This window comes from Jaculus jaculus, chromosome 19 (assembly GCF_020740685.1).
Source record: "Jaculus jaculus isolate mJacJac1 chromosome 19, mJacJac1.mat.Y.cur, whole genome shotgun sequence".
Taxonomy (NCBI): domain Eukaryota; kingdom Metazoa; phylum Chordata; class Mammalia; order Rodentia; family Dipodidae; genus Jaculus; species Jaculus jaculus.
The window spans coordinates 51,424,356-51,448,865 of record NC_059120.1 but is presented as its reverse complement, the minus strand read 5'-3'; the positions used below and the strand labels follow the sequence as shown (position 1 = coordinate 51,448,865).

The window sequence follows — 24,510 nt, the reverse complement described above, 5'->3', positions numbered from 1 at the left end:
CAGGTCAGCCTGGGCTAGAGTGAGACCCTACTTCAAAAAAAAGGTATCATATGCTTAGTTCTTTAAACCATTTGTCCCATCTTTTTTCCCCCTAAAGTGTGTATATGTGTATGTGTGTGTGTGTGTGTGTGTGTATTTGAGAGGGTGAAAGAGGCAGAGAAAAGGAGAGAGAGAGAGAATGGGCACACCAAGGCCTTTAGCAACTACAAATGAACTCCAGATGCATGCACCACTGGCTTTACATGGGTACTGGGGAATTGAACCTAGGTCCTTAGGCTTCACAGGCAAGCACCTTAACCACTAAGCCATCTCTCCAGCCCCCATTTTTTCCCATCTTAAAAGGCATGCTGGAACACTTAACCTCGCTCCCAGGGGCTCTCTGTTGGGTGCAGCTCCCAGGAGCCCAGGACACCACTGGCCAAGGTCACGTCTTGCTTAGGGTGCCAGAGTCCATGGCCCTCCCCTTGCATGCTTGTGCCTCCTTCCACCACCCTCCCGGGCTTCTCTCCACCTTCCGTGCCAGTGAAGAGGAAAAGAAATTAGGGTCACAAGGCACAGGTGCTCTGGGCTGAAGCAAGCCTTTTTTTTCATTTGTAGGTACATGTGCCCTAAAATGCAGGGCGCTTCCTTCACTCTGAGTCATACTATCACCTGCCAAGTATATGTGAAAACTAAAGCGCAGGAATGACCTACTTAGATACCTCCAGTATTGAAGCAAGTGCTTGTGTCGCTTAGATTGGAAGCTTCCTGAAGGCAAGAGCCTGCTTGTCTTGGGCACTGTACCTTTTATACTTTGCTCGTGGTGTTCTCAGAGCGCCTCCCTGCCTGGGTCCCTGGGTCCCGTTCCCCGGCCATCTGACAAGTATTGAGCTTGATGTTTCATTTTTATTCTCTCTTCCCCTTTGGCCCCTCCTCTCACGTTTCCCCATCCACTCCTCTATCGCAAGGTTCTCCACGGAAGAAGACGGCATTAGTGCACTGGTGACGGTTGTTCATACGACAGCTGTTTGTTGTGTGCACACTCTGTCCCACGGTGTTCTTGGTTTGGGGTGCAACAGTGAACATCCCAGCCTAGCGGAAGGGGCACACGGTCAACATGGGTGCACGAGTGTCCGTGTTGCTTTCTGACAGGAGATGCTAAGAGGGGGCAGGTGAGGGGCAGGTGGGAGAGGGGCGCCAGGCAGGGGTGAGCGGAGCTCTTTGCACGGGGGTGTCGGAGAAGGCTGCTTGAGGAGTAGCAAGCGCCTACAGAGAAAGGAGAGCGTCCTGTCGGATCCCAGCCGTGTTCCCTGCAGGGCACGTGAGGATCCTAGGGTGGAAACCTCTCTCTCTCTTTCTTCCCCTTCTTCTTCCTCTTCCTCTTCTTCTTCTTCTTTTTTGCCGGGGGGTGTGTATTTTTGAGGTAGCGTCTCATTTGAGCCCATGATGACCTTGAACTCATAGTGATCCTCCTACGTCTGCCTCTTGAGTGCTGGAATTAAAGGTGTGTGCCACCATGCCTGGCTATCTATCTATCTTCCTTCCTTCCTTCCTTCCTTCCTTCCTTCCTTCCTTCCTTCCTTCCTTCCTTCCTTCGTCCCTCCCTCCTTCCCTCCCTTCTTCCCTCCTCTCCTCTCTCTCTCTCTCTTTCTTTCTAAGTCTAGAGAAGGCTAAGCTGGGAACGGTGACAATGCCTGCATTTTCAGGCTGAGGCACGAGGATCATGAATTCAAGGCCAGCCTGGGCTACATAGAAAGTTCTAGGCCTGCCTTAGAAACTCTGTCTAAAGAAACCAAAAGGAAGGCCAGGTGGGCGTGGAGGCGGACACCTTTAATCCCAGCGCTCAGGAGGATCGCCGTGAATTCGAGGCTGCCCTGAGACTACATAGTGAATTCCAGGTCATCTTGAGCTAGAGTGAGACCCTACCTCAAAAAACAAACAAACAAACAAAAAAAAAAAAGAAAGAAAAATAATAGAGTGAAGACTGGTGTGTATGAGATATAAAAACAGATAATGGCTGGGCGTGGTGGCGCATGCCTTTAATCCCAGCACTCAGGAGGCAGAGGTAGGAGGATCACTGTGAGTTCAAGGCCAGCCTGAGAATTCCAGGTCAGCTTGGACTAGAGTGAGACCCTACTGTGAAAAACAAGAAAACAAAACAAAACAGATAATGGGTGGTTTGAGAATGCCCCACGTGTATCCCTGCAAGACAAAGAAGTAGAAATCACCAGCCCCCTGAAGCCCTGCTTGCTCGTTTCCATCCGCTACTGAGATCCACCAGAGCGCTCGTTGTTCTGACTTGTCTCACAGCAGATGAGCAGCGCTCGTTTGGAACCTGGTACGAACATGGCCACACAGCGTGTGTTTCCACGGCCTCCCCGCTGCTCCTGCCAGGAAGGTCTCCGTCCCCTTCACTGCTGTGTAACCTCTGATTGGCTAGGCGACCTGTCCGTCCTCTTGGTGGGTTGTTCCCAGCTCCTGGCTGTCCCGTGCCGTGTGTCTTTTGGCACGCTGTCTGTCGCATGCACACGTACTGGGATGCAGTCGCCATCCAGAGGAGTTACCCGTCTCTTGTGAGCCTGAACTCGGAGCTCTCCACCAACGCCCAGTGTGAGCAGGTCTGTGACCTGGGGACAACTGTCAGATCAAAGGGGTCTCAGTGGCTGCCGTGGCGAAATGCTTCTGTTCATTTCTCTCGCTGACACTTTCTCTTTTTTTTTTTTTTTAACTTAAAAAAATAATTATTTTGGAGAGAGAGAATTGGCATGCCAAGGCCTCAGCTACCGCAACCCAACTCCAGGCGCTTGCGCCACCTAGTGGGTGTGTGCGACCTTGCACTTGCCTCACCTTTGTGCATCTGGCTTGTGTGGGATCTGGAGAGTTGAACATGGCCCTTATGCTTCACAGGCAAGCGCCTTAACTGCTAGGCCATCCCTCCAGCCCTCTCTGACACTTTCTGACATTCTGCCCAGAGAGTTCTCAGATGCTGGTCTCTAGTCACTTTAAACACAACTTGAAACCTCCTAAGCTATACTTTATGCCAATAACTATTTTTTCTCATGTGCATTTGTGAAGAGAGGGAGGAAAAAAAGAGAAAGGGAGAAAGGGAGGGATGGTGGGGGAGAAAGAGATGAAAGACAGAGATTATGCCAGGGCTTCTTGCCACTAAAAACCAGCTCCCGATACATGTGCCACTTTGTGTATCTGGCTTTATGTAGGTGCTGGGGAGTTGAATCAGGGCCAGCAGGCTTTGCAAGCAAATGCCTTTAACCTCTAAGCCATCTCTCCAGTCCTGGATAACCAGTTTTCTTTTGTCCTTCTCCTGCTCCTTTTGTGGACTGACAAAAATCTACTTTCTGTGATAAATGGAAACCTTTCACCCTCCTCGGGAAACAACTTTGAGATAGTGACCTTTTTTTTGGCCATTGCCAGCCTTCTGTTGCTGTAACGTGATGTGATCACTTCACAAGAGGCGAGGCTTACTTTAGCTGTGGCTTCAGAGGGTGAGGCCGTGACAGCCCACCCCTGCTGCCTTTGAGTGTGTGACAGACAGAACATCTCGGGAGAGGGCACGTGGTTAGGCAGAGCCGCTCACTTTATGGTGGCCAGGGAGGAGGAGGGGCGGGCCAGAGAGAGGGAGGGAGAGAGAACGACTCAACTTCCTTCCACTAAGCCCTGCCTCCTTAAAGATCCGCTCACCTTCTGACACTTCCATCAACAGGGGGCCAAAGCTTTAACACATGAACCTTTGGGGCACAGTTGGGATTTTCCATGTTGTGCATTACCGTTATAATTGGCTTTAGGATTCAGGGTATTCTCAGTGATCCCCAGTTTTCCTGTCTTTATGTCTGATCTATCTTTGAGACACTCTCACAGGTGTTAGGAATACCTCCTTTCCACCCCCACCTGCTTTCTTTTTCCCCTTATTTTTCTTCTTTTTATTCCCCTCAAACATTTGTTGAGAGCTACTGGGTGCAGGCAACTAGGAACTTGCAGTAAAAGTGAAAAAAAAAAAAAAAAGCATTTTTGACCCGTGGAGCTCATGTCTTGTCGTGGCAGAGAATGGCAGCGGACAAATGTATAAATTATATAGCTTCGCTGAGGATGACAGATGCTGTGCCGAAAAATAAATTAGGAAAGAATAGGGGGCGGAGGAGAAGGCAGTTTTAAATAGGTGGTGCTCCGGAGCTCAGTGAAAAGCATGTGAGAGTGCACAGCTCAGGAAAAAATTTAAAACTTTCTGATTCTATTTTTTTTTCCTTTTGCCTTAATGTTTAAGCTGAAAAGTCAAAATCATATATTTATGGTGTACAGCATGATGGTTTGATAAACCTACATATTGTGGAATGGCTAATTAAGTTAATATATATGTGTTCCTTTCTTTATTATCTGTAGTATGAACACATATCTTTCTTTTTTCATTTATTTAATTTAATTTATTTACGAGAGAGAGAGAGAGAGAGAGAGAGAGAGAGAGAGAGAGAGAGAAAGAGAAAGAGAAAGAGGCAGATAGAGGGATTGTATGCACCAGGGCCTCTAGCCACTGCAAATGAATTCCAGACACATATGCATCCTTGTGCATCTGACTTTACGCAGGTGCTGGGGAACTGAACCTGGGTCCTTTGGTTTTGCAGGCAAGTGCCTTAACTGCTAAGCCATCTCTCCAGCCCCACTTATACCTTTCTAGTAATTTTCCTGCATATAATGTTGTTCACTATAGTTAATGTTATTAACTATAGTCACCATGTTGTTCAGCAGATCCCTTGACCGTATCCTGCCTACACTTTTCCATACTTCACTTAGTATCTCCCAACCCTATGCAGCCGGCGTCTCATCGCCATTATTCTACTCTCTGCTTCTGAGCTCAGTGTTTCTAGCTTGAGTCAGGTCCTTTCTTACTGCTGGGACAGATTACCCGACCAGAAGCAGCTCGAGGAAGGAGAGGCCTCCTTGTCAGCTTTGAGGAGAAGTCTGTCAGGGCAGGGAAAGGGTGGCAGCAGCCGAGAAGCCAGTGTCGCGTTGCCAGGGCGGAAGCTGAGAGAGCGAGTGGTCGCGGGGCTGGGCTGCGGTGCAGGGCGCAGCATCTCCCCCGCATCTCGAGGCCTGCAGTAAGAGGCACACGGATTCACCTCTGAAAATTTCACCACCTTCCCGAACAGTGACACGGAGTATTAAGCATTCAAACACTTGGTATATGGGAGTCATTTTACAGTCAAGCCACCACATGGATCCTACATATTAGCAATATTTTTCTGTGCCAGTCTTTCTGTTCTTGGCTTATTTCACTTAACATGACATCCTCCAGGCCTGCCCATGTCATTGCAAATGGCAGGAATGCAGTGTATCTACAGTCTGTTCTTTCTTTCTTATTTATTTTAGAGAGAGAGAGAGAAAGAGGCAGATAAAGAGAATAGACATGCCAGGGCCTCCAGCCAATGCAAACCAACTGCACACACATGCACCCCTTGTGCACCTGGCTTATGTAGGTCCTGGGGAATTGATCCTGGGTCCTTTGGCTTTGCAGGCGAGCACCTTAACCGCTAAGCCACCTTTTAAACCCCGCTCTGTTTTCTTCATCGCCCGTCCATTGATGGACACTTGGGTTGGCTTCTTGGTTACGATGGTGATGCTGCAGTGTACTTCTGCGTATTTACTCAGCTTGCATCTACACCCAGGAGGGAGTTAGCTGGATTGAGTGTTCTAGTTGTGTGTTTGTTTGTTTTTTTTTGAGGACTTTCCATTGTGTCCTCTGCAGCAGCGATACCAACTTGCATTCCCCATATGGGTAATGGGGACAGGAAGGGTTCTCCCTGGAGGAACTTTGCGTACTGACTGGAGATGGGCTGGGGGACGCTTGGCTGGAAAGATGGGATGAGACCAGGAGGTGAAAGGATCAATCATTCATCTGTTGAGCTTTTGTAAGCCCATCCCCCTTTTGGGGATGGTATGATAGGAAGCCAGCTGAAGGTTTTCATTAGAGGTATGATTAAGTTTTTTATTTAGGGGATGGAGCGATGGTTTAGCATTTAAGGCACTTGCCTGCAAAGCCTAAGGACCCAGGTTCAATTCCCCAGTACCCACTGAAGCTGGATGCGCAAGGTAACGCATGCAGCTGGAGTTTGTTTGCCGTGGCCAGAGGCCCTGGAGCGCCCATTCTTTCTCTCTCTCTCTCTCTCTCTGCCTCTTTATCTCTCTCCAATAAATAAATACTCAAGATTTTTTTTTTTTATTCAGAGGCAATTATCTAATTAACATGCAGTTGTCAGGAATTCCAGTGTACCCTTCAGACATTTTCCTCACATACTAACATCTTGCCAAACCAGAGTGTAACATAACCAGGCTGGTTTGTAACTCTCTCTCTAGCTCAGTGTTTTATTGGTTTTTTTTTTTTTTTTTTTTTTTTTGGTCTCTGTACATATATATTTGTTTTATTTTTAATTTTTTTGTTCATTTTTATTTATTTATTTGAGAGTGACAGAGAGAGAAAGAGGCAGAGAGAGAGAGAATGGGCATGCCAAGGCTTCCAGCCACTGCAAACAAACTCCAGACACGTGTGCCCCCTTGTGCATCTGGCTAACGTGGGTCCTGGGGAATTGAGCCTGGAATCAGGGTCCTTAAGCTTCACAGGCAAGCGCTTAACCGCTAAGCCATCTCTCCAGCCCATATATTTGTTTTTAATTTGATTGATTTGCAGGTTTACATTTGTTTTCCTTCTACTTGCTTTTGGTTTGTCTAGCTCTTTCGAAGCTATTAGGGTGCAACTGAGATGGTTCTCTTGAGATACTTGAATTCTTTACTAATGTGTGTAGTGAGTGCCATCTGTTTCAACTTTGTCCTACAAATTTTGATGTGTTGTTTATTATCTCTCATCTGTTCATCATCCATCCATCTTCTATCCACCCATGTGCAGTCTTCCACCACCTGTTTAGTCAAAGTAAAATCTTACCATGATATGGCTGTCAGTGGTGGAATGTTATGGGACTGGCTTTATGTGGTCTTTTCCTAGAGACAAGGGTCTCATGTAGCCCATGGCCTCAAGCTTTCTATGTAGCCAAGGAGGACCTTGAACTCCTGATCGTCCTGTTCTGCTTCCCGAGGGTGGGGATTACAGGTGTGCACTACCAGGCTTGGTTTTAGGGGTGCTGGGGTTGGACTCAGGGATTTGTGCATGCTTTCTACCGGTGAGCTGTGTCCCGGCCCTTAGCTGTTCTCTTATATTGCTTCACTGGGGCAAGCGCCTTTTAACCACTGGGCCATCCTCCCAGCCAGCGAGTTTGTTTTGCTGCGGTTTGTTTTGTTTTGGAAAGTTTTTATTTTGGAAAATGGTTCCCCATTTGGCCTCTGTTGATACTTCAGTTGGGTGCTGAGCCACCTCCCTGGTCCCCGTTATCTTACGTTTTAAGAAAATTAGTCTAATGCTCAGCCTGGAATGTATTTGGCAGAGTGACGTTGCCTACATGGGTGCTTATAACTTCTGGTGCCAGGACATGTTGACTTACATGGATAAAGACATTGCAGGTGTGACTAATGCTGAGTGAAATTGTCCGGGATTGTTCAGGTATACCCGGTGTAGTCTAGTGTCTTTAGAAGAACACAGGAGGAGTTTGGAGAAGGTGCAGCGAGGCGGAGAGTGGATTGTTCAGGTACGTCCGGTGTAGTCTCAGTGTCTTTAGAGAATGCTTCAGTGAGACAGCAAGTGGATTGGTTTACTTTGAAGATGGAAGGAAGGGGACATATGCCAAGGAACCTTGTAACCATTGGAATTCGGTAAAGGTGAGGAATAGATTGTTCCCGTGAGCTTTTTGTAGGGACCAGCTCCACTTACGCCTTAACTAGCTCAGTGAAACTGCTGTCAGATATCCGAACTCCAGCAGTATAAGAATGTAAACTTTGGGGGCTGGAGAGATGGCTCAGTGGTTAAGGTGCTTGCCTGCAAAGCCTGAGGACTTCAGTCTGGTTCCCCAGTACTCACGTAAAGCCAGATGCACAAACTGATGCTTGCGTCTGGAGTTCATTTGCAGTGGCTAGAGGCCCTGGTGTGCCCATTCTTTTGTTCTTTCTCTCTTTCTCTCACTCAAATAAATAAAAAAAATTTGGGCTGGAGAGATGGCTTAGCAGTTAAGCACTTGCCTGTGAAGCCTAAGGACCCCAGTTCGAGGCTCGGTTCCCCAGGTCCCACGTTAGCCAGATGCACAAGGGGGCGCACGCGTCTGGAGTTCATTTGCAGAGGCTGGAGGCCCTGGCGCGCCCATTCTCTCTCTCTCCCTCTATCTGTCTTTCTCTCTGTGTCTGTCGCTCTCAAATAAATAAATAAATAAAAAATAAAAAAAATAAAAATTTTTTTTTAAATGAAAGTAAACTTTTGTATTCTTTTGAAGCACTCTGTGGGCATCTTTTATAGATTCAGAGAAGAAAGGACATCTTTCTGTATGTAATCAGGAAACGTGTGTGACCAGTGTGCAGATCCCAGGGTCAGGCACGGCTGTTCTGAACCTGTCATGTTACTCAAGCTTCCTAATTTGGAACGTCTGACGTGAGCCCAGGATTATTTAAGGAAGATTGGCTTCAACCTGCATAAGATGAATCAGATAGAAGGGATCAGAATTCAAGGAGCTAAAAAGACTGCAGCCATCCGTCAGGGAGATGGGAACTCAAAGTGGCTAGACTCTGGGCTGAAGAGGTACAGCTGGGTACGAGGGGCATTTCAAAGGGGAAAAAATAGCAGGCTTTAAAGACCGACTAATGATAGAGATAGGAAGAGTGTGACATCAGCGTTGACGCAAAAGCATGAATAAATAACGTGCTCATTAAGAAAGAAAGAAGAGGGTGAAAGGTTTTCTGTTCAGTTTTCATCTGTCACAAGTGACCAAATAAGTCTCAGGTTTGGATTCTTTGAGCAGTGAAAAGCCAATCAGACCTTTTCTGGCCACGGCAATTCCAAGTTTGTGTTTGTAGAAAAGCCGGTTTATCATGGTCTATTCTGTCATGAAATCAAATATATCCAGGTGTCGAATTTCTGTGTCCTAGACAAATGTTTATGTTGTGTCCCTGGAAGGCAGAGATTTTGTTAGAATGCTCCTAAATTGCTGGCGAATTATGTGTTGGCAGTTCCAGGCTTTTTTGCTACTGTCTTTTTTTATTTTTATTTTTGAGGTAGGATCTTGCTCCAGCTCAGGCTGACCTGGAATTCACTATGTAGTTTCAGGCTGCTCTCTACCTCTGCCTCCAAGGCGTGTATCACCGTGCCGGGGTACTATCTGATATTTTATATTTCATTTCCCCCTCCCCAGGATATTTATTTTGCTCCTTGTTTGCAAAATAACCACCAAGTCTTTTTCATCTACTTAAACTGAAAATACCATTCCTAAGCTGAAAGAATCATTCTGAAGGCTGGAGAGATGGCTTAGCGGTTAAGACATTTGCCTATGAATCCAAAGGACCCAAGTTTGATTCCCCAAGTCCCATGCAAGCCAGATGCACAAGGTGGCACATGCGTCTGGAGTTCGTTTACAGTGGATGAAGGCCCTGGTGTGCCTGTTCTTTCCTCTGTCTCTCTCTCTTTGTCTTTATCTCTCTCTCAAATAAATAAATAAGATAAAATAACAAATTTAAAAAGCCTCAGTTTCTCTTAAGTGAGCTTTCCACATGCCTGCAGCTTCAATCCCTGTCTTAAAAAAAATAAAAAGGGGGCTGGAGAGATGGCTTAGCAATTAAGCGCTCACCTGTGAAGCCTATGGACCCCGGTTCAAGGCTCGGTTCCCCAGGTCCCACGTTAGCCAGATGCACAAGGGGGCGCACGCGTCTGGAGTTCGTTTGCAGAGGCTGGAAGCCCTGGCGCGCCCATTCTCTCTCTCTCCCTCTATCTGTCTTTCTCTCTGTCTCTGTCTCTCTCAAATAAATAAATAAAAAATTAATTAAAAAAAATTAAAAAAATAAAAAGGAATTATTCTGAGCCCCAAATATTTCTTCTATCCCAACATCCTCAAAATTCTAGAAATGAGGCACCGATAGTCTCTTGCTTATTGAGTCAGCTTTGAACTGGTCCTCCTTCAAGACAACATGCGGGGGGGGGGGGGCGAGGGGGTGGCTGGGGCGTGAACTCAGGTTCTCACGCACACTAGGCAAGAGCTGCCGCTCAGCCCTGTTTCTTCATGGTAAAACTCAGATAACATAAAACCCGCTAATTTTAGGTATGTAGTTCACTGATTTAAAAAATTTTCTAATTTGATTTAATTTATTTATTTGCAAGTGGGGGGATCATAGAGAAAAGAGACAGTCAGAGAAAGAATGGGCACACCAGGGCCTCTAGCCACTGCAAAGGAACTCCAGCTGCATGCGTCCCCCCTTGTGCATCTGGCTTATGTGGGTACTTGGGGAATCGAACCTGGGTCCTTTGGCTTTGCAGGCAAGCGCCTTAACCACTAAGCCATCTCTCCAGCTCTATTTTATTGATTTTATTTACTTATTTATTTTTTGGTTTTTCAAAGTAGGGTCTCACTCTAGGCTGACCTGGAATTCACTATGGAGTTTCAGGGTGGCCTTGAACTGACGATGATCCTCTTACCTCTGCCTTCTGAGTGTTGGGATTAAAGGCGTGTGCCACCACACCTGGCTTATTGGTTTTAAATACATTCACTATGCTGTGTAGACATCTTCATTGATTATTTCTAGGACATTTTACTCATGCCAAACAGAAACTTAGTATTTATCAAACAAAAAGTCCCCATTGTCTCTTCTCCCAGCTCTTGGTAAGCTCTCTTCTGCTTTATGTTTTGAAAATAGCTTTACCTAGCGGGTTACCTGATGGAATCACTCTTTTACATGTGAGATAGTGTATAGCATTGCTTCAAGGCTCACCTGCATTGTAGCAATTGAGTACATATGCTGTGATTATGCTGTGTGGATATATTACCATGCTGAATTAAAACCTAGGGCATGGCTGGAGAGATAGCTTAGCAGTTAAGATGCTTGCTGCCAAACCTAAGGATTCGTGTTTGACTCTCCAGACTAACAAAGGTGAGGCAAGCGTAAGGTCATGCATGCCCACTAGGTGGCACAAGCATCTGAAGTTTGATTTCAGTGGCTGAGGCCCTGATATGCCAATTCTCTCCCTCCTGTTTCTCTCATCTCAATGCTAGGGTTTCTTTGGAACTTTCTTTGGAACTCCAAGCTGTTTTCCACAATGGCCAAATTATATCGCATCTCTACCAACAGTAGCTGGAGTCCATTTCTCTGTCTCCTCAGCCTGAGCAGTTTTTGTTTTGTCTTCTGTGTGCTGAATAAAAGTTTATGTAAAGGGTGTGTGAAGAAAAGAAATGACTAGAGCAAGTAGCAGAAAGGTTTAATTACAAAGTTTGCATTTTTCTTTCGAGTTATGGTTTTACTGTAGCTCAGTTGAACCTGGAATTTACTATGTAGTCTCAGGCCAGCCTTGAACTCACAGTGATTCTCCTACCTCTGCCTCCTGAGTGCTGGGATGAAAGGCATACACCACCATGCCCAGCTTAAAGTTTGCATTTTGACATGACAAACCAGTGAACTAGCCTCTGATTGTGTGATTGGATGCCTAAAGCAAGATTTCTATCTACTTGAATTTTTGTGTGTGTGTGTGTCTGGTTTTATGTGGTTACTAGGGAATCAAACCCAGGCTTTACTTGAATTTTTTTAAAAATATTTATTTATTTATTTATTTGAGAGCGACAGACACAGAGAAAAAGACAGATAGAGGGAGAGAGAGAGAGAGTGGGCGCGCCAGGGCTACCAGCCACTGCAAACGAACTCCAGACGCGTGCGCCCCCTTATGCATCTGGCTAATGTGGGACCTGGGGAACTGAGCCTCGAACTGGGGTCCTTAGGCTTCACAGGCAAGCGCTTAACTGCTAAGCCATCTCTCCAGCCCCTTACTTGAATTTTTAAAAGACTCCCCCAGCTAATTTTTTTCCTTCCAGTTTAATTTTCTTGTGTATTTCAGAATTTAGAGCCTTCTCCTATAAACCATTAAAAATTCTTTACCTGTGGCTAGAGAGTTGGCTTAGCGGTTAAGGCACTTTTCTACAAAACCGAAGGTCCCAGGTTCAATTCCCCAGTACTCATGTAAAGCACAAGGTAGTGCATGCATCTGGAGTTTATTTGTAGTGGCTGTGGAGGCCCTGATATACCCATTCTCTCTCCTTCTCTCAAATAAATAAGTATTAAAAATAGAAATTCTTTACCTAAATATCTTCCTATAGAATTTCCCACCTGTATCTCAATAATTGCCCCCACCTTGTCATGTTTGAATCCTGTCCTTCATAAACTCCTGTGCTTTGAATCCTTGGTCCCCAGCTGGTGGCAGTTTGGGAGGTGGAGCCTTGTTGGAGGAGGTGTGTTATTGGAAGTGGGCTTTGGAATGCTGTAATCCAGCTCTCCCTTGCCGGTGTTTGGTTCACTCTCTCTCTTTTTTTTTTCCTCTTTTTTTTTCTGGTTTTCTGAGGTAGCTCAGGCTGACCTGGAATTCACTATGTAGTCTCAGGGTGGCGTCAAACTCTCAACGATCCTCCTACCTCTGCCTCCCAAGTGCTGGGATTAAAGGCGTGCACCACCGTGCCTGGCTTGGTTCACTCTCTTGCTTCTGTTTTCCACCTGCTGTGGCAGAGGAGACGTCCAGCCTCTGCTCATCTGTGCTTTCCTCTGCCATCATGGAGCTTCCTCTCTAGACTGTAAGCCGAAACAAAAACTCTCCTCCCATTCGATGCTTTTGGTTGGGTGTCTTTGTCACAGCAACTTGAAGATAACTGCGACACACCTCTTGCCTCTTGGTCGCTGTTTCTAATTTGTTCTCTTTTGCTATCAAATCAGACCCATTTTATTAGCCAGTTCTTCTGGCTGGGAACTACCTCAATGCCTGCCGGAGTCCTGGGATGGTAAATAGGGGGTGTCAGGGTAGATGAGTTCTCTGACCATACATCATAGCTAGACCAGAAAAGGGTTAGGTTTCTATATCAGATGATGCAATCATGACTTTGGATGGACATTGGGCTCAAAATTAGGTCATCCTAGGAAAAATATGTCCAGGATGAAAGGAGTGATGAAGACAAAGAGTTCGGATGATGTAAAGTCAGTGCTAGATTTAAGGAAGGAAGGAAACCAGGCCACAGACAGGAGCAGCTATACAGTGACTTCTCTAGCACCCTGGACCCAAAACCAGAAATGTGGATGACAGTGAAACTGACTTCGGGCTGTATTCAAAGCAGGTATTTACAAGGAAATAAGAAATCCCTGTATCAAACCAAACTATAAATTGGAACATTAATGAAGCCAATGGTTGCCTAGCCCAGATGTGATTAACCCAGGTCATGGCCCAAACCAGTCACCTGACCCTGACTGCATCTCTCCAGAAGGCTCTATTCAAATGGAGGCAGATCTCTTTCTGTCACTTCAGAACACATAGACTCTCAGTGGAGGGCAGTCGTTTCTCTCTCTTACAAGATGCACATTACTGGAGGCTCTGCTTTCAGCAGATGTGTTTGCTTCAGAAGATTTGAGTTCTAAATGCTAAATACTTGAAAATACAGTTTTCCTTGTTTTGTTGGAGATGAGGCTTTTAACGAGTGACAGACACCCCACTAAGAGTGAACATGGTTTACAGCGTCCGTAAAAAGGTATTTGCATGAAGCGTTTTTTTTTTTTTTTAAATCAAGAAGCCCTTGTGCACAGCATTGCTTAGCAACACTCAGATCAGCTCTGACACCTTATTCGTCTTTAATATTCAGGTTCATATCACGTCTTCCCAGAGATGGGACAGATTGAGTCTCGTGAAGCAAGCGAATGGAAGGTGGCACTTGACAGTTCTTAAGGAATCCATATGAGAGTCCCGTCTTTCATTTTTTCTTTCAGTGTAGCCTCCGAAGCCCTTCTCCACCTCTTCTCTGTCCCAGTCATGTTTGTTTTTCCTTATTCCTAAAAATCCTGACAAGACTCTTTTAAAATTTTATTTTATTTACTTTCTCATTTATTTGATAAAGAGAAAGAGAGAGGGAGAGAATGGGTGCGCCAGGGCCTTCAGCCACTGTAAACGATCTCCCAACACATGCACTAGGACCCCCGTTTTTTATATGGAGCATCATATTATTTAAATTTCTTAGGATGCCAAGCACATCATGAGCAAGGGGCCGGCTATTCCTTAAGGACCCCGTGTCAGGGGCTGGCACGTAGTTCAGCTGGCTAAGTGCTTGGATCTCAGCATGAGGACCCGAGTTGAATCCCCAGAACCCATGTGCAAATAGCTGGATGTGGTGACATGCATTTGTGAGCCCAGTCCTGGGGACATGGAGATGCCAGTTTTCTGGAGCTCCCTGGCCAGCCTACTTGGCAAGTTCCAGCTTGTGAGAGATCCTGTTTTATTTTATTTTATATATTTGTTTTATTTGAGAAAGAGAGAGAGAGAGAGAGAGAGAGCGCGCGCGCGCACGCGAGGGCTTTCAGCCACTGCAGATGAACTCTAGACACATGCGCCCCCTTGTGCATCTGGCTTATGTGGGGAATTGGACCTGGGTCCTTTGGCTTCATAGGCAAACACCTTAACTGCTAAGCCATCTCTCCAGCCCCCACTTTTGTCTTAGAGATGAATGGCGCCTGAAGAACAGCACCCAGGGCTGTCCTCTGGCCTCATGTGCCCGTGTAGCTGCATGGGCATGTGTACATGCACACGCGCGCGTGCGCGCGCACACACACACACACACACACACACACACACACACACACACACTGTCAGACAGCCCTGTTTCTCAGCCTGTTGGACATCATGCTTCCCCAGCTTGTGAGCGTTGCTTGCTTTGTCCTGGGTGGGGGCCTTTGACTGCCTCCCTGCTGCTTATCGCTCGACGTAGAGTCATGCACCACCTACACACAGTGACGTCTTCTAAGAAATGTGTTCTCAGGCAATTCAGGAGTCCTGTGCACGTGACAGAGTGTACTTGTATAAACCCAGATGGCACAGGCTGGCCAGTCACCAACGTGGCCTGTTAAATGCAATTAAGGGACGTGGTAAATGTGAGATGTCCAAGGCTAATCCCATTGACGCATGGCATTTTGCACTAGACTTTCATTTTTATAAGTAGAAGGCGTTTACTCTAAAACAGCAATAAAAGGGTCAGGGTATAGCTCGGTGGTACAGTGGTAAGTACTGCAAAATAACAAAAAGTATAGTAAGTATAGTAAGTGCAGGAACCAGTAATATTGTCATATATTATCAAGTATTTTGTTCTGTCCATAATTGTATATACTGTGCTTTTTTTGTGTGTTTGTGTAAATGTTTTTATTTATTTGCTTGCAGAGAGAGAGAATGAATGAATGAATATAGGCATGCCAGGTCTTTTTGCTGCTGAAAATGACCTCCAGATGCATGTACCACTCTGTGCATCTGGCTTTACATGGCCTCTGGGGAATCAAACCTGGGCTGTCAGGCTTTGCAAGAAAGTACCTTTAACAGCTGAGCCATTCCCCCAAACCCTATGCCAAAAACTATCTATGTACTGTATATACACACACACATATGTGTGTGTGTGTGGTAAATATTTTCACAAAAGAAAAGCCTTTTTTAAAAAATCTAAAATCGAATGGGAATCACAGTTTCCACACTCTTTCAATAGCATTCTTCACTTAGAACTCTTTTCGTGGTCATTCCCAGTCTCTTTTGTTACCAGATGTCAGTCTGCAGCAGACAGCTTCACATCACTGGGATGAACCTTCAAACCAGGCACCAATAATTATGAGGATGGAGGGAATGATATGAAGCTTGCAGATCCAAGGGGAGTTCCATAATGGCCGGAGAAGCGGGTCTGCCCTCACAGCTCCAAGCAGAGAGAAAAACCAAAAGCAGCCACACCAGCACACTTCCGGAACTCCAGCAAGCCTCGAGTGCTTTGCGTATCTTTAGGTTGGAATTCCGAATCCACCCTCACACCTTGGGCTGTTGGACCCTAGGATCAGCCCAGCGACACCTCCTCCAGCCAGATGGCTGGAAATGCAAAAAGTTTTAATACAACTCTTGCATCTATTTAGGAGACATCTATTCAGTCTACCACAGCGTAGTAAGCAGCCCTGTAATATTTCATAGAATAGGTGTGTCATGATTTGAATGCGAAATGTCTCTCAGAATGTTTGAATACTTGGTCCTGGGTTGGAGGTGCTATTGGGGAAGGCTGCACAATGTTTAACAGGTGAAGCCTTGCTGGAGGAAGTGGGTCATGGGGATATAGGCCTTGAGGTTATTTGTTTTGTTTTGCTTTTGTTTCTTTGTTTTTCAAGGTAGGGTCTCACTCTAGCTCAGGCTGACCTGGAATTCACTGTGTAGTCTCAGGCTGGCTTTGAACTCATGGCGATCCTCCTACCTCCACCTCCCGAGTGCTGGGATTAAAGGCATGCGCTGCCATGCCCAGCCCTTGAGGTTTGAGGTTTGTTTAGCCTCGCGTCCTGTGTACTCTGCTTCGTGACTGTGGATGCAGTGTGAACACCACCTCCCGCTTCTGCCGCTGCGCCTTCACCGCTGTGGGCTTGCTAAGTCCCCTGGATCCATAGCTGAAACAAGCCTTCCTCCCTTTAGGCTGCTGCTTGTCAGGGATCTGGCCAGAGCCACGACTCTATAACCTAAGAAGCTGGTTTTCCATCTGGTGTCTCTGGTGTTGGGCCGTTGCAAATAATGTGGCAACAGGCATGGCTCATATGATATTTTGTGGGTGATACCCAGGTGCACATGGCTAGAGAGATTGCATATGTAGAATGTTACTGAGATCTAAATGTTAACCTAGTCTTCAAGATTTTCCACAGTAGCTAACCATAAATGATAACATTCTGATTTGAGAGTAAATTTTATTTAAAAGAGGTGATCTATTGTTCTTTGCAGGTCTAGTAAACATTAGGAAGTGGTTTTCTTCCTCCCTTCCTCCTTTTTTTTGTTTGCTTTTTCCTCCATCCCTCCCTTCCCTTTGCCCTTTCTGCTCTCCCTCCCTCCTTTCCTATCCTCTCTTCTTCCCACTCTTCCCTTCCATTTTTCTCTCTCTCTCCCTCCCTCCCTTCTTCCTGCTTGTCTTCTGGATTGCATGTGAGGTATGTAAGACCTCTGAGAGAACTTATTACTTGGTCTGTCTGAGACTTTCAGAACAAAATCTGTGCTTCTTATTGTTGGCATTCCGTGACGTGTTATTTCATCGGGTATGGATAACCCTCCCAATGGCTTCTCTGTGTTAGTTTAATTCTGTTCTAACAAGTATAGCGAGCATTGAAAGTATTCTATGATGTAATTCATTCCAATAAAAAAGACATGGCCATGACCCCATCAATAGAAGTAGAAGCCCAAGATGACTGTTTGACTTACGTTCTTTTCGGAGAACGTTGAGAACAATTTCAGTGGTGTCTCGTTGAATACCAGCACGCTCACAGATGCACTTCAGACACATTGCCTTTTCTTGGAAGAAAAGGGAATTCAAGCTATAACCCTGGCTTTTAGGTGCATGCATGCATGCGTGTGTGTGTGTGTATGTGTGTGTGTGTGTGTGTGTGTGTGTGTGTGTGTATGAACACTGCAGCATGCACATGGAGGTCAGAGGATAACCTTGGGGTCTTTGTCTTTTTCTTTTTTTAAAAAAATTTTTTGTTCATTTATTTATTTATTTATTTGAGAGTGACAGAGAGAGAAAGAGGCAGATAGAGAGAGAGAGAGAGAGAGAGAGAATGGGCGTGCCAGGGCCTCCAGCCTCTGCAAACGAACTTCAGATGCGTGCGCCCCCTTGTGCATCTGGCTGACGTGGGTCCTGGGGAAATGAGCCTCGAACCAGGGTCCTTAGGCTTCACAGGCAAGCACTTAACCGCTAAGCCATCTCTCCAGCCCGGTCTTTGTGTTTTTCATCCACCTTCTCTTTCTCTGTGTTTTGTGGGTTTATTTTTTTATTTTTTTTTTTAGGTAGGGTCTCTCTCTAGCCCAGGGTAACCTGGAATTCACTGTGTAGTCTCAGGTGGCCTTCAACTCTCGGCGACCCTCCTACCTCTGCCTCCCGAGTGCTGGGATTAAAGGCGTGCGCCACCTCGCCCGGCCATCCACCTTCTTTTTGAGACAACGTCTCTCTTGTTCTGCTGTGGGTGTGTGTCAGTCTGTCTGGCCTGTGAGCTTCCAGATTCTCCTGCCTCTGCCTTCCATTACAGAGACGCATGGGGGCACACAGGCATGTGCCACTTTGTGCCCAGTTTTACTTGGGTGCTGAGGAATTGAACTTGGGGTAGCAGGCTTGCAAGCAAACACCTTTAGCCACTGAGAAACCTCCCAGTCCAGGACGAGATTTTTTTATAGTCTATAATCTATAACCTTTCTACTCTAATTAAGAATTTTTTTGTTGTTTGTTTTTTGAGGTAGGGCCTTCTCACTCTTGCTCAGGCTAACCTGGAATTCACTGTGTAGTCTTAGGGTGGCCTTGAACTCATGGTGATCCTCCTACCTGCCTCCTGAGTGCTGGGATTAAAGGCAGGAGCCACCACACCAGGCTAATTAGGAAATATTTTTCTGTTAATATATTCTTTTGTTCTATTTTTTCAAGGTATGATCTCACTCTAGCCCAGGCTGACCTGGAATTCACTCTGTAGTCTTAGGGTGGCCTTGACCTCTTGGAGACCCTCCTACCTCTGCCTCCCTAGTGCTGGGATTACATGTAGGCATGCACCATCATGTCTGGCCCAATATATTCTTTTACAGATATATTTTTGAAGAGATAATATTTTAATTAATATTTTATTTTCTGTCATTTTTTCAGAAAACAAGCATCGCTGTGGGTCCAAGGAGATATTTTCCGTTCCAAACTGAAAAACAGACCATCCAGTGAAGGAAGTATTAATTCAATTCTTTCTAGCTTGGATGATATGTCTATTAGTGGAAGCTTTTCTAAAATACAAAACATGGAAAGGTTTGGAGAGGTGAGTTTTCCAAGGGAGATTCTAGCTCCCTGAGACTAACAGTCTTAATTTGTTTCCCAACTGGACACACACAACATCAGTGTGTCTCATGTGACATAGATCCTGGAAGGGCCAAATGTTTAAATGTGGAGTCATCTACCTCTTCTCTGGTATAGAACAAAGAAACCCAAGTGCCCTTAACAAGAACAAAAATGTAACTTTCTTTTTAAGTCATTCTTAATTTTTACTTTTAAAAAATATTTAATTAATTTATTATTTAGTATTGAGAGAAAGAGAGAGAGAGAGAATGGACGCGCCAGGGCCTCTAGTCACTGCAAATGAACTCCAGATGCATGCACCACCTTGCATCTGGCTTACATACGCATTGGGGAATCGAACCAAAAGTCCTTTGACTTTGCTGCCAAGTGCCTTAACTGCTAAGCCATTTCTCCAGCGCTTTATTTTTTTCCTTCTTTTTTTTTTTTTTTGAGGTAGGGTTTCACTCTAGCCAAGGACCTGAAATTCAGCATGTAGTCTCAGGGTGGCCTTGAACTCATGGCAAACCTCCTACCTCTGCCTTCTGAGTGCTGGGATTACCCAGCCCTTATATTTATTTATTTTAATTTTTATTTATTTTTGAGAGAAAAAGAGAGGACAGCGAGAAAGAGAAAGAATAGGCACATCAGGACTTCTTGCCACTGCAAACAAACTATAGATGCATGTGCCACTTTGTCCATACGGCTTTATATAGGTACTGGGGAATTGAACCCAGGCTGGCAGACTTTGTAAGTGCTTTTAATTGCTGAGCCATCTTCCCAGCCCCAAACTGTAATTTAAGGTGTGCAATGATAAGGCTAGTCTGTTATGGAGAATAATTTAAAAAAGGAAATCAGTGACTCAATTCTCATTTGAAAATATAAATAGAGTTTTTAAAAAAATTTTTTTTTAAAAAGCTCAATGTTAGAATCGAAGAAGCGGTACATTCCGCAAGCGGCACTTAGAAAGTCTCCGGCTCATTTTCTCTCAGGGGAGCGCTGAGCTGAGACCATATAGGGGACGCCTCGTTTCCTGCAGCCTCTGCTCTAAGCGAGGCACTTACCTACTTGTTAGGCTCTGTCTGACTTCACCTTCGTAACCGCTTGGTAAGCGGGCCATTCTGCCGCTCTGTCGTGAGGAAGCCGTGTGCCAGAGGTGATCTATCGTGGCTAATTATTAAGCTTGCCACCTCTGAAGAGGCCACTTTTGAAGTGGATTTGGATCATGAGCATTTCTGGAACCAGAAGCCACTGTGTAATGACTTGCTGCAGGTCTCTCCTATGGATAAGAAACTGGGATTCCAGAACATCTGAGATTTGCCCCAGGTCCCAGAATTGTTTCATGGGGGGGCCACTTTGAGAAGTGCCATCCAACATCTACTTTGGCTTGTGTACTTTTCCCTTCTGGCCTTCCCTTCTCCTTCCTCTCTCACTCTCGCTCCTTTGTTTCTTTCTTTTGGGGAAAAGCTCTTACTCTGAAATCCACGCTAGGTGATCCTCCTACTGCAGCTCCCAAGTGCTGGGGTTGCTGTCACTAGAGCCACTCCTGGATCTCCTTTAGCTCTTTCTGTCATATCATGCCTGAGGTGACCCATTAGACCCAGTACACAGCCTTGAACCCCAGCCTTAGTCTCACGAGCCCAACGGGAAGAAGGGATGGCTGTCTTGGCTGAAGGCTGGGCGTCCCGCAGACGTTTCTGTTAGCCTCAAGATGGCCCGAGTGCTTGGAGATGGGGAGAGTGAGCCGTCCACCCAGGACTCGACACGGAGGCCTCCAGAGGACCTTGTGCAAACCCTGCATTGCCCTCCACACAGCCCCCGAGGAAGTGTCTTGGTTTGCTTGTTTGAGCCAGCTGTCCTCATGAAACGTAAATCCCGGCCAAGGTCATGGTGACGTCTGGAACCTTTGTTGATGCCTTCACGCCTCTGTGTTACAGTGTGGCCTGTGAAACGCAAACAAGAATCCTAACTAACATTTTTCTGTGCTCAAATAGCTGAGTAAGACCTCTTTCTTCTTACTGTGGTCAGCATTGTTTCTCATGCTGAGTTCAAGTAAATAAGGCTTAGAGTTTTGACCTCTGAAAACACAAACATAGCCTATTTCCCTGCATCTGAGGCACATGATGACCTTGCAAGAGCAAAATCGTTTCTTATTTTTGTTGTTGTTTTAAATTATTTTTGTTTATTTTTATTTATTTATTTGAGAGCAACAGGCATAGAGAGAAAGAGGCCGATAGAGAGAGAGAGAGAATGGGCGCACCAGGGCCTACAGCCACTGCAAACAAACTCCAGATGCGTGTACCCCCTTGTGCATCTGGCTAACGTGGGTCCTGGGGAATTGAGCCTCGAACCGGGGTTCTTAGGCTTCACAGGCAAGCACTTAACCACTAAGCCATCTCTCCAGCTCTGTTATTTTTTTGAGGTAGGGTCTCACTCTAGCCCAGGCTGACCTGGAGTTCATTATGTAGTCTCCGTGGCCTCGAACTCACGGTGATCCTCCTACCTCTGCCTCCCAAGTGCTGGTCTTAAAGGCATGTACCACCACACCTGGCTTAAAATCATTTCTATAATCTAGTCTGTGTTAAGTTAATATGTGGTAGAATCCTTTCTTAAAACTCTCGTTTGTGGAATTTAAGATTGATTAACCCACTGGAAGGGTAAGAAATGCAATGTGACTGAAATTTAAAATATTTTAGTTTTCATTCTAATCTTCTATTCAGATGTCACCCTCCATTGTAGCTCATTCAAGCCCACATAACACAATGCTAGTAATGGCTTGTAAACAGCAGACATTTATTTGTCACAGTTTGAGGCTCATAAATCCGAAGTCAAGGTGTTGTAGATTCAGTGAGGCGGGGCCTGCTTTCTGGTTCATGGGTGGCACATTCTCCCTGTCCTGTCAGGGTGAAGGGGCAAGACAGCGCTGCCAGGCAGTCCCCCATGTCCTGATCAAACCCACCATCTCTCCTGAGACATTGCAGTAGCTATCACTGCCCCTCCATTCCTGGTTTCCTCCTCTCTCCAGTTCATTTTCTTCACAGTGAGCAACTGGAAGTAACCATCTGCAATGTGTCTACATGAGGTTTTACTAAAATGCATAGACCTCTTACATACCAGTGTGGACATGCAAGGCACACAAGTAAGATGACAAACCTTACAGTCCTAAACATTGAAAATGTTCTACCCTCCTGGAAATGAAAGGAACATGACTTCACATGATAAGATGCTGAAGAGATGTGTGCTGCACTGGGAAGGAAGTAGGGAAGACACGGCTCTTAAACTTTGCTAGTTAAAGTCTAGAATGATAATAGCCACCTGGGAGAGCAATTTGTCAACCTGTAGAAGATGGCTTTAAAATGAACTTAGTAATTCGACATCTATGAATTTGCCTTAAGGCAACACCAGGACAGTGCTGAACAGCCATTTGTATATAGGATGATGTATGTTAAGGCTGTTCATAGTGATGGAAGACAGAGAACAGCCTGACCTAAGGTATTTGTTAAGTAATTCATGTCTAGAAGATGGAATTTTATAGGGCTATAAAATGACAATGTAGAGATCTTTTAAATTTGTCCTGAAATACCTCTATAATATACGTATTTTAAAAAAATTAGAGAGAGAGAGAGAGAGAGAGAGAGAGAGAGAATTGGTACACCAGGGCCTCCAGCCATTGCAATTGAAATGCAGACTCACGTGCCACCTTGTATGCAAGTGTGACCTTGTGCGTCTGGCTTACGTGGGATCTGTAGAGTCGAACGTGGATCCTTAGGCTTTGCAGGCAGGTGTCTTAACTGATAAACTATCTCTCTACCCCCAATATATGTATTTTTTTTTGTTTATTTTATTTTTTCGAGGTGGGGTTCACTCTAGGTCAGGCTGACCTGGAATTCATATGTAGTCTCAGGGTGTCCTCGAACTCACAGCTATCCTCCTACCTCTGCCTCCCGAGTGCTGGGATTAAAGACATGAGGCACCACACCCGGCTATATGAATTTTTTTTTTTAATGGAAAATTGAGTTACAAGCCACTAGTATAATGGGACCTCTTTTGTAACAAGCAAGCTAGGAATATGTATATTACAGTAAAGATTCTGGAAAATTGCTGAGATGTTAATGTGGTTGGATTTGACAGTAAGTAAATTGATGATTCTAACATTTCAGGCTCATCTATGTTTTACTCCTTATGACAAAAAAAGTATAATTTATATGTATATCCCTCCTTTTAGAGAAAAGTTTTTCTCTTTCATGAGTTTTCCCTTCATAGAGGGGATTGTGTGGTTGTGTGCTTCTCCTTTGAGAGGAGCTTAAACTAAAGGAGAAAAGTGAACAAATGTGTTAAATGAAGATGTTAGATGTACAATAGTGTACCATGATATTATGTTCTTGAAATCCGTCATAATTTTAAAAAAAATTGGACCTGCTGGTCAGGGTAGCATATGCCTGCAATCCTGGTGCCTGAGGTTGAGGCAGGAGGATCCTGAGCTTGAGGCCAGTCTGGGCTACAATAATGATCCTTTTTTTTTTTTTTTACATTTAAAAACATTTTTTTGAGAGTGACAGAGAGAGAAAGAGGCAGAGAGAAAGAGAGAGAGAGAGAGAGAGAGAGAGAGAGAGAGAGAATGAGTGCACCAGGGCTTCCAGCCACTGCAAACATACTCCAGATGCCTGTGCCTTGTGCATCTGGCTGATGGGGGTCCTGAGGAATCGAGCCTCGAACTGGGGTCCTTAGGCTTCACAGGCAAGTGCTCAACCACTAAGCCATCGCTCCAGTCCAATGATCCTATTTAAAGCAAAAAAAACATTGAAAACATCTGACCTTTAAGATTCATGATAGAATGAGAAAAAAAAAACCATGTAATTGATATTGTCAATTCATTGTTAATATTTAATTTTTATTTTTTGTTGGGGGGAGAGAAGAAAGAAGGAAAATTGGTATGCCAGGGTCTCTTGCCACTGCATACAGACTATAGCTGCACACGGAACTCTGTGTGTATGGTTTTATGTGGGTACTGGGGACTTGAACCCCGGGCTAGCAGGCTTTTAAAGCAAGTAAGGGCCTTTAACCCACTGAGCAATCTCCCCAGCTCTCCGTTCATATTTTTACATAACTACATATTTTTAAAATGCTGGCATGCATGTGTGTATTGTGTGCGGTGCGTGTGCAGGCATGCTTTCCCCGGGCGCACACACTCTGAGGCCGGAGGAGGATGGCACGTGTCCTCGCTGTGTCTTTGACACGGAGTCTCTCACTGATCCTGGAGCTGCTGTTATTTTTTATTTTCCTCATCACATAGACTAACCAACAAGCCCTGGGGCTTCTCCCGTCATCTCTCTACATGTGTGGTGGGGCCCAACTACTTGTTGTTTTTAATTAAGTAGAAACTTTGCACTGACACATCTTGTGTTGGTACCATCATTTCCCTCTTGCCCAGCCCCGTTCTGTTGAGGGCCCTCCTTGGCGGCTTGCTGCATTCACCATGCTGTATTCACCATGGCATTGTGGGTTCAGAGAGCCGCAGTCAGTCACTGTCGGCGGGGTGGGGGCCATGCCTCTGGATAGTTCCTCCCACCCTGTGGCT

At 45.4% G+C, this 24,510-nt stretch overlaps 1 protein-coding gene across 2 annotated transcripts in view; it reads left to right on the top strand.

Annotated features, from left to right (window-relative positions):
• The window catches only part of Cdc14a (cell division cycle 14A), a 190,666-nt gene that overhangs the window by 132,334 nt on the left and 33,822 nt on the right, over positions 1–24,510 (top strand). For both annotated transcript variants that reach the window (XM_045138596.1, XM_045138595.1), the window contains exon 11: positions 18,759–18,918. In XM_045138596.1, the coding sequence (XP_044994531.1) occupies positions 18,759–18,918 (160 nt within the window). The remainder of the gene's footprint in view (positions 1–18,758; positions 18,919–24,510) is intronic.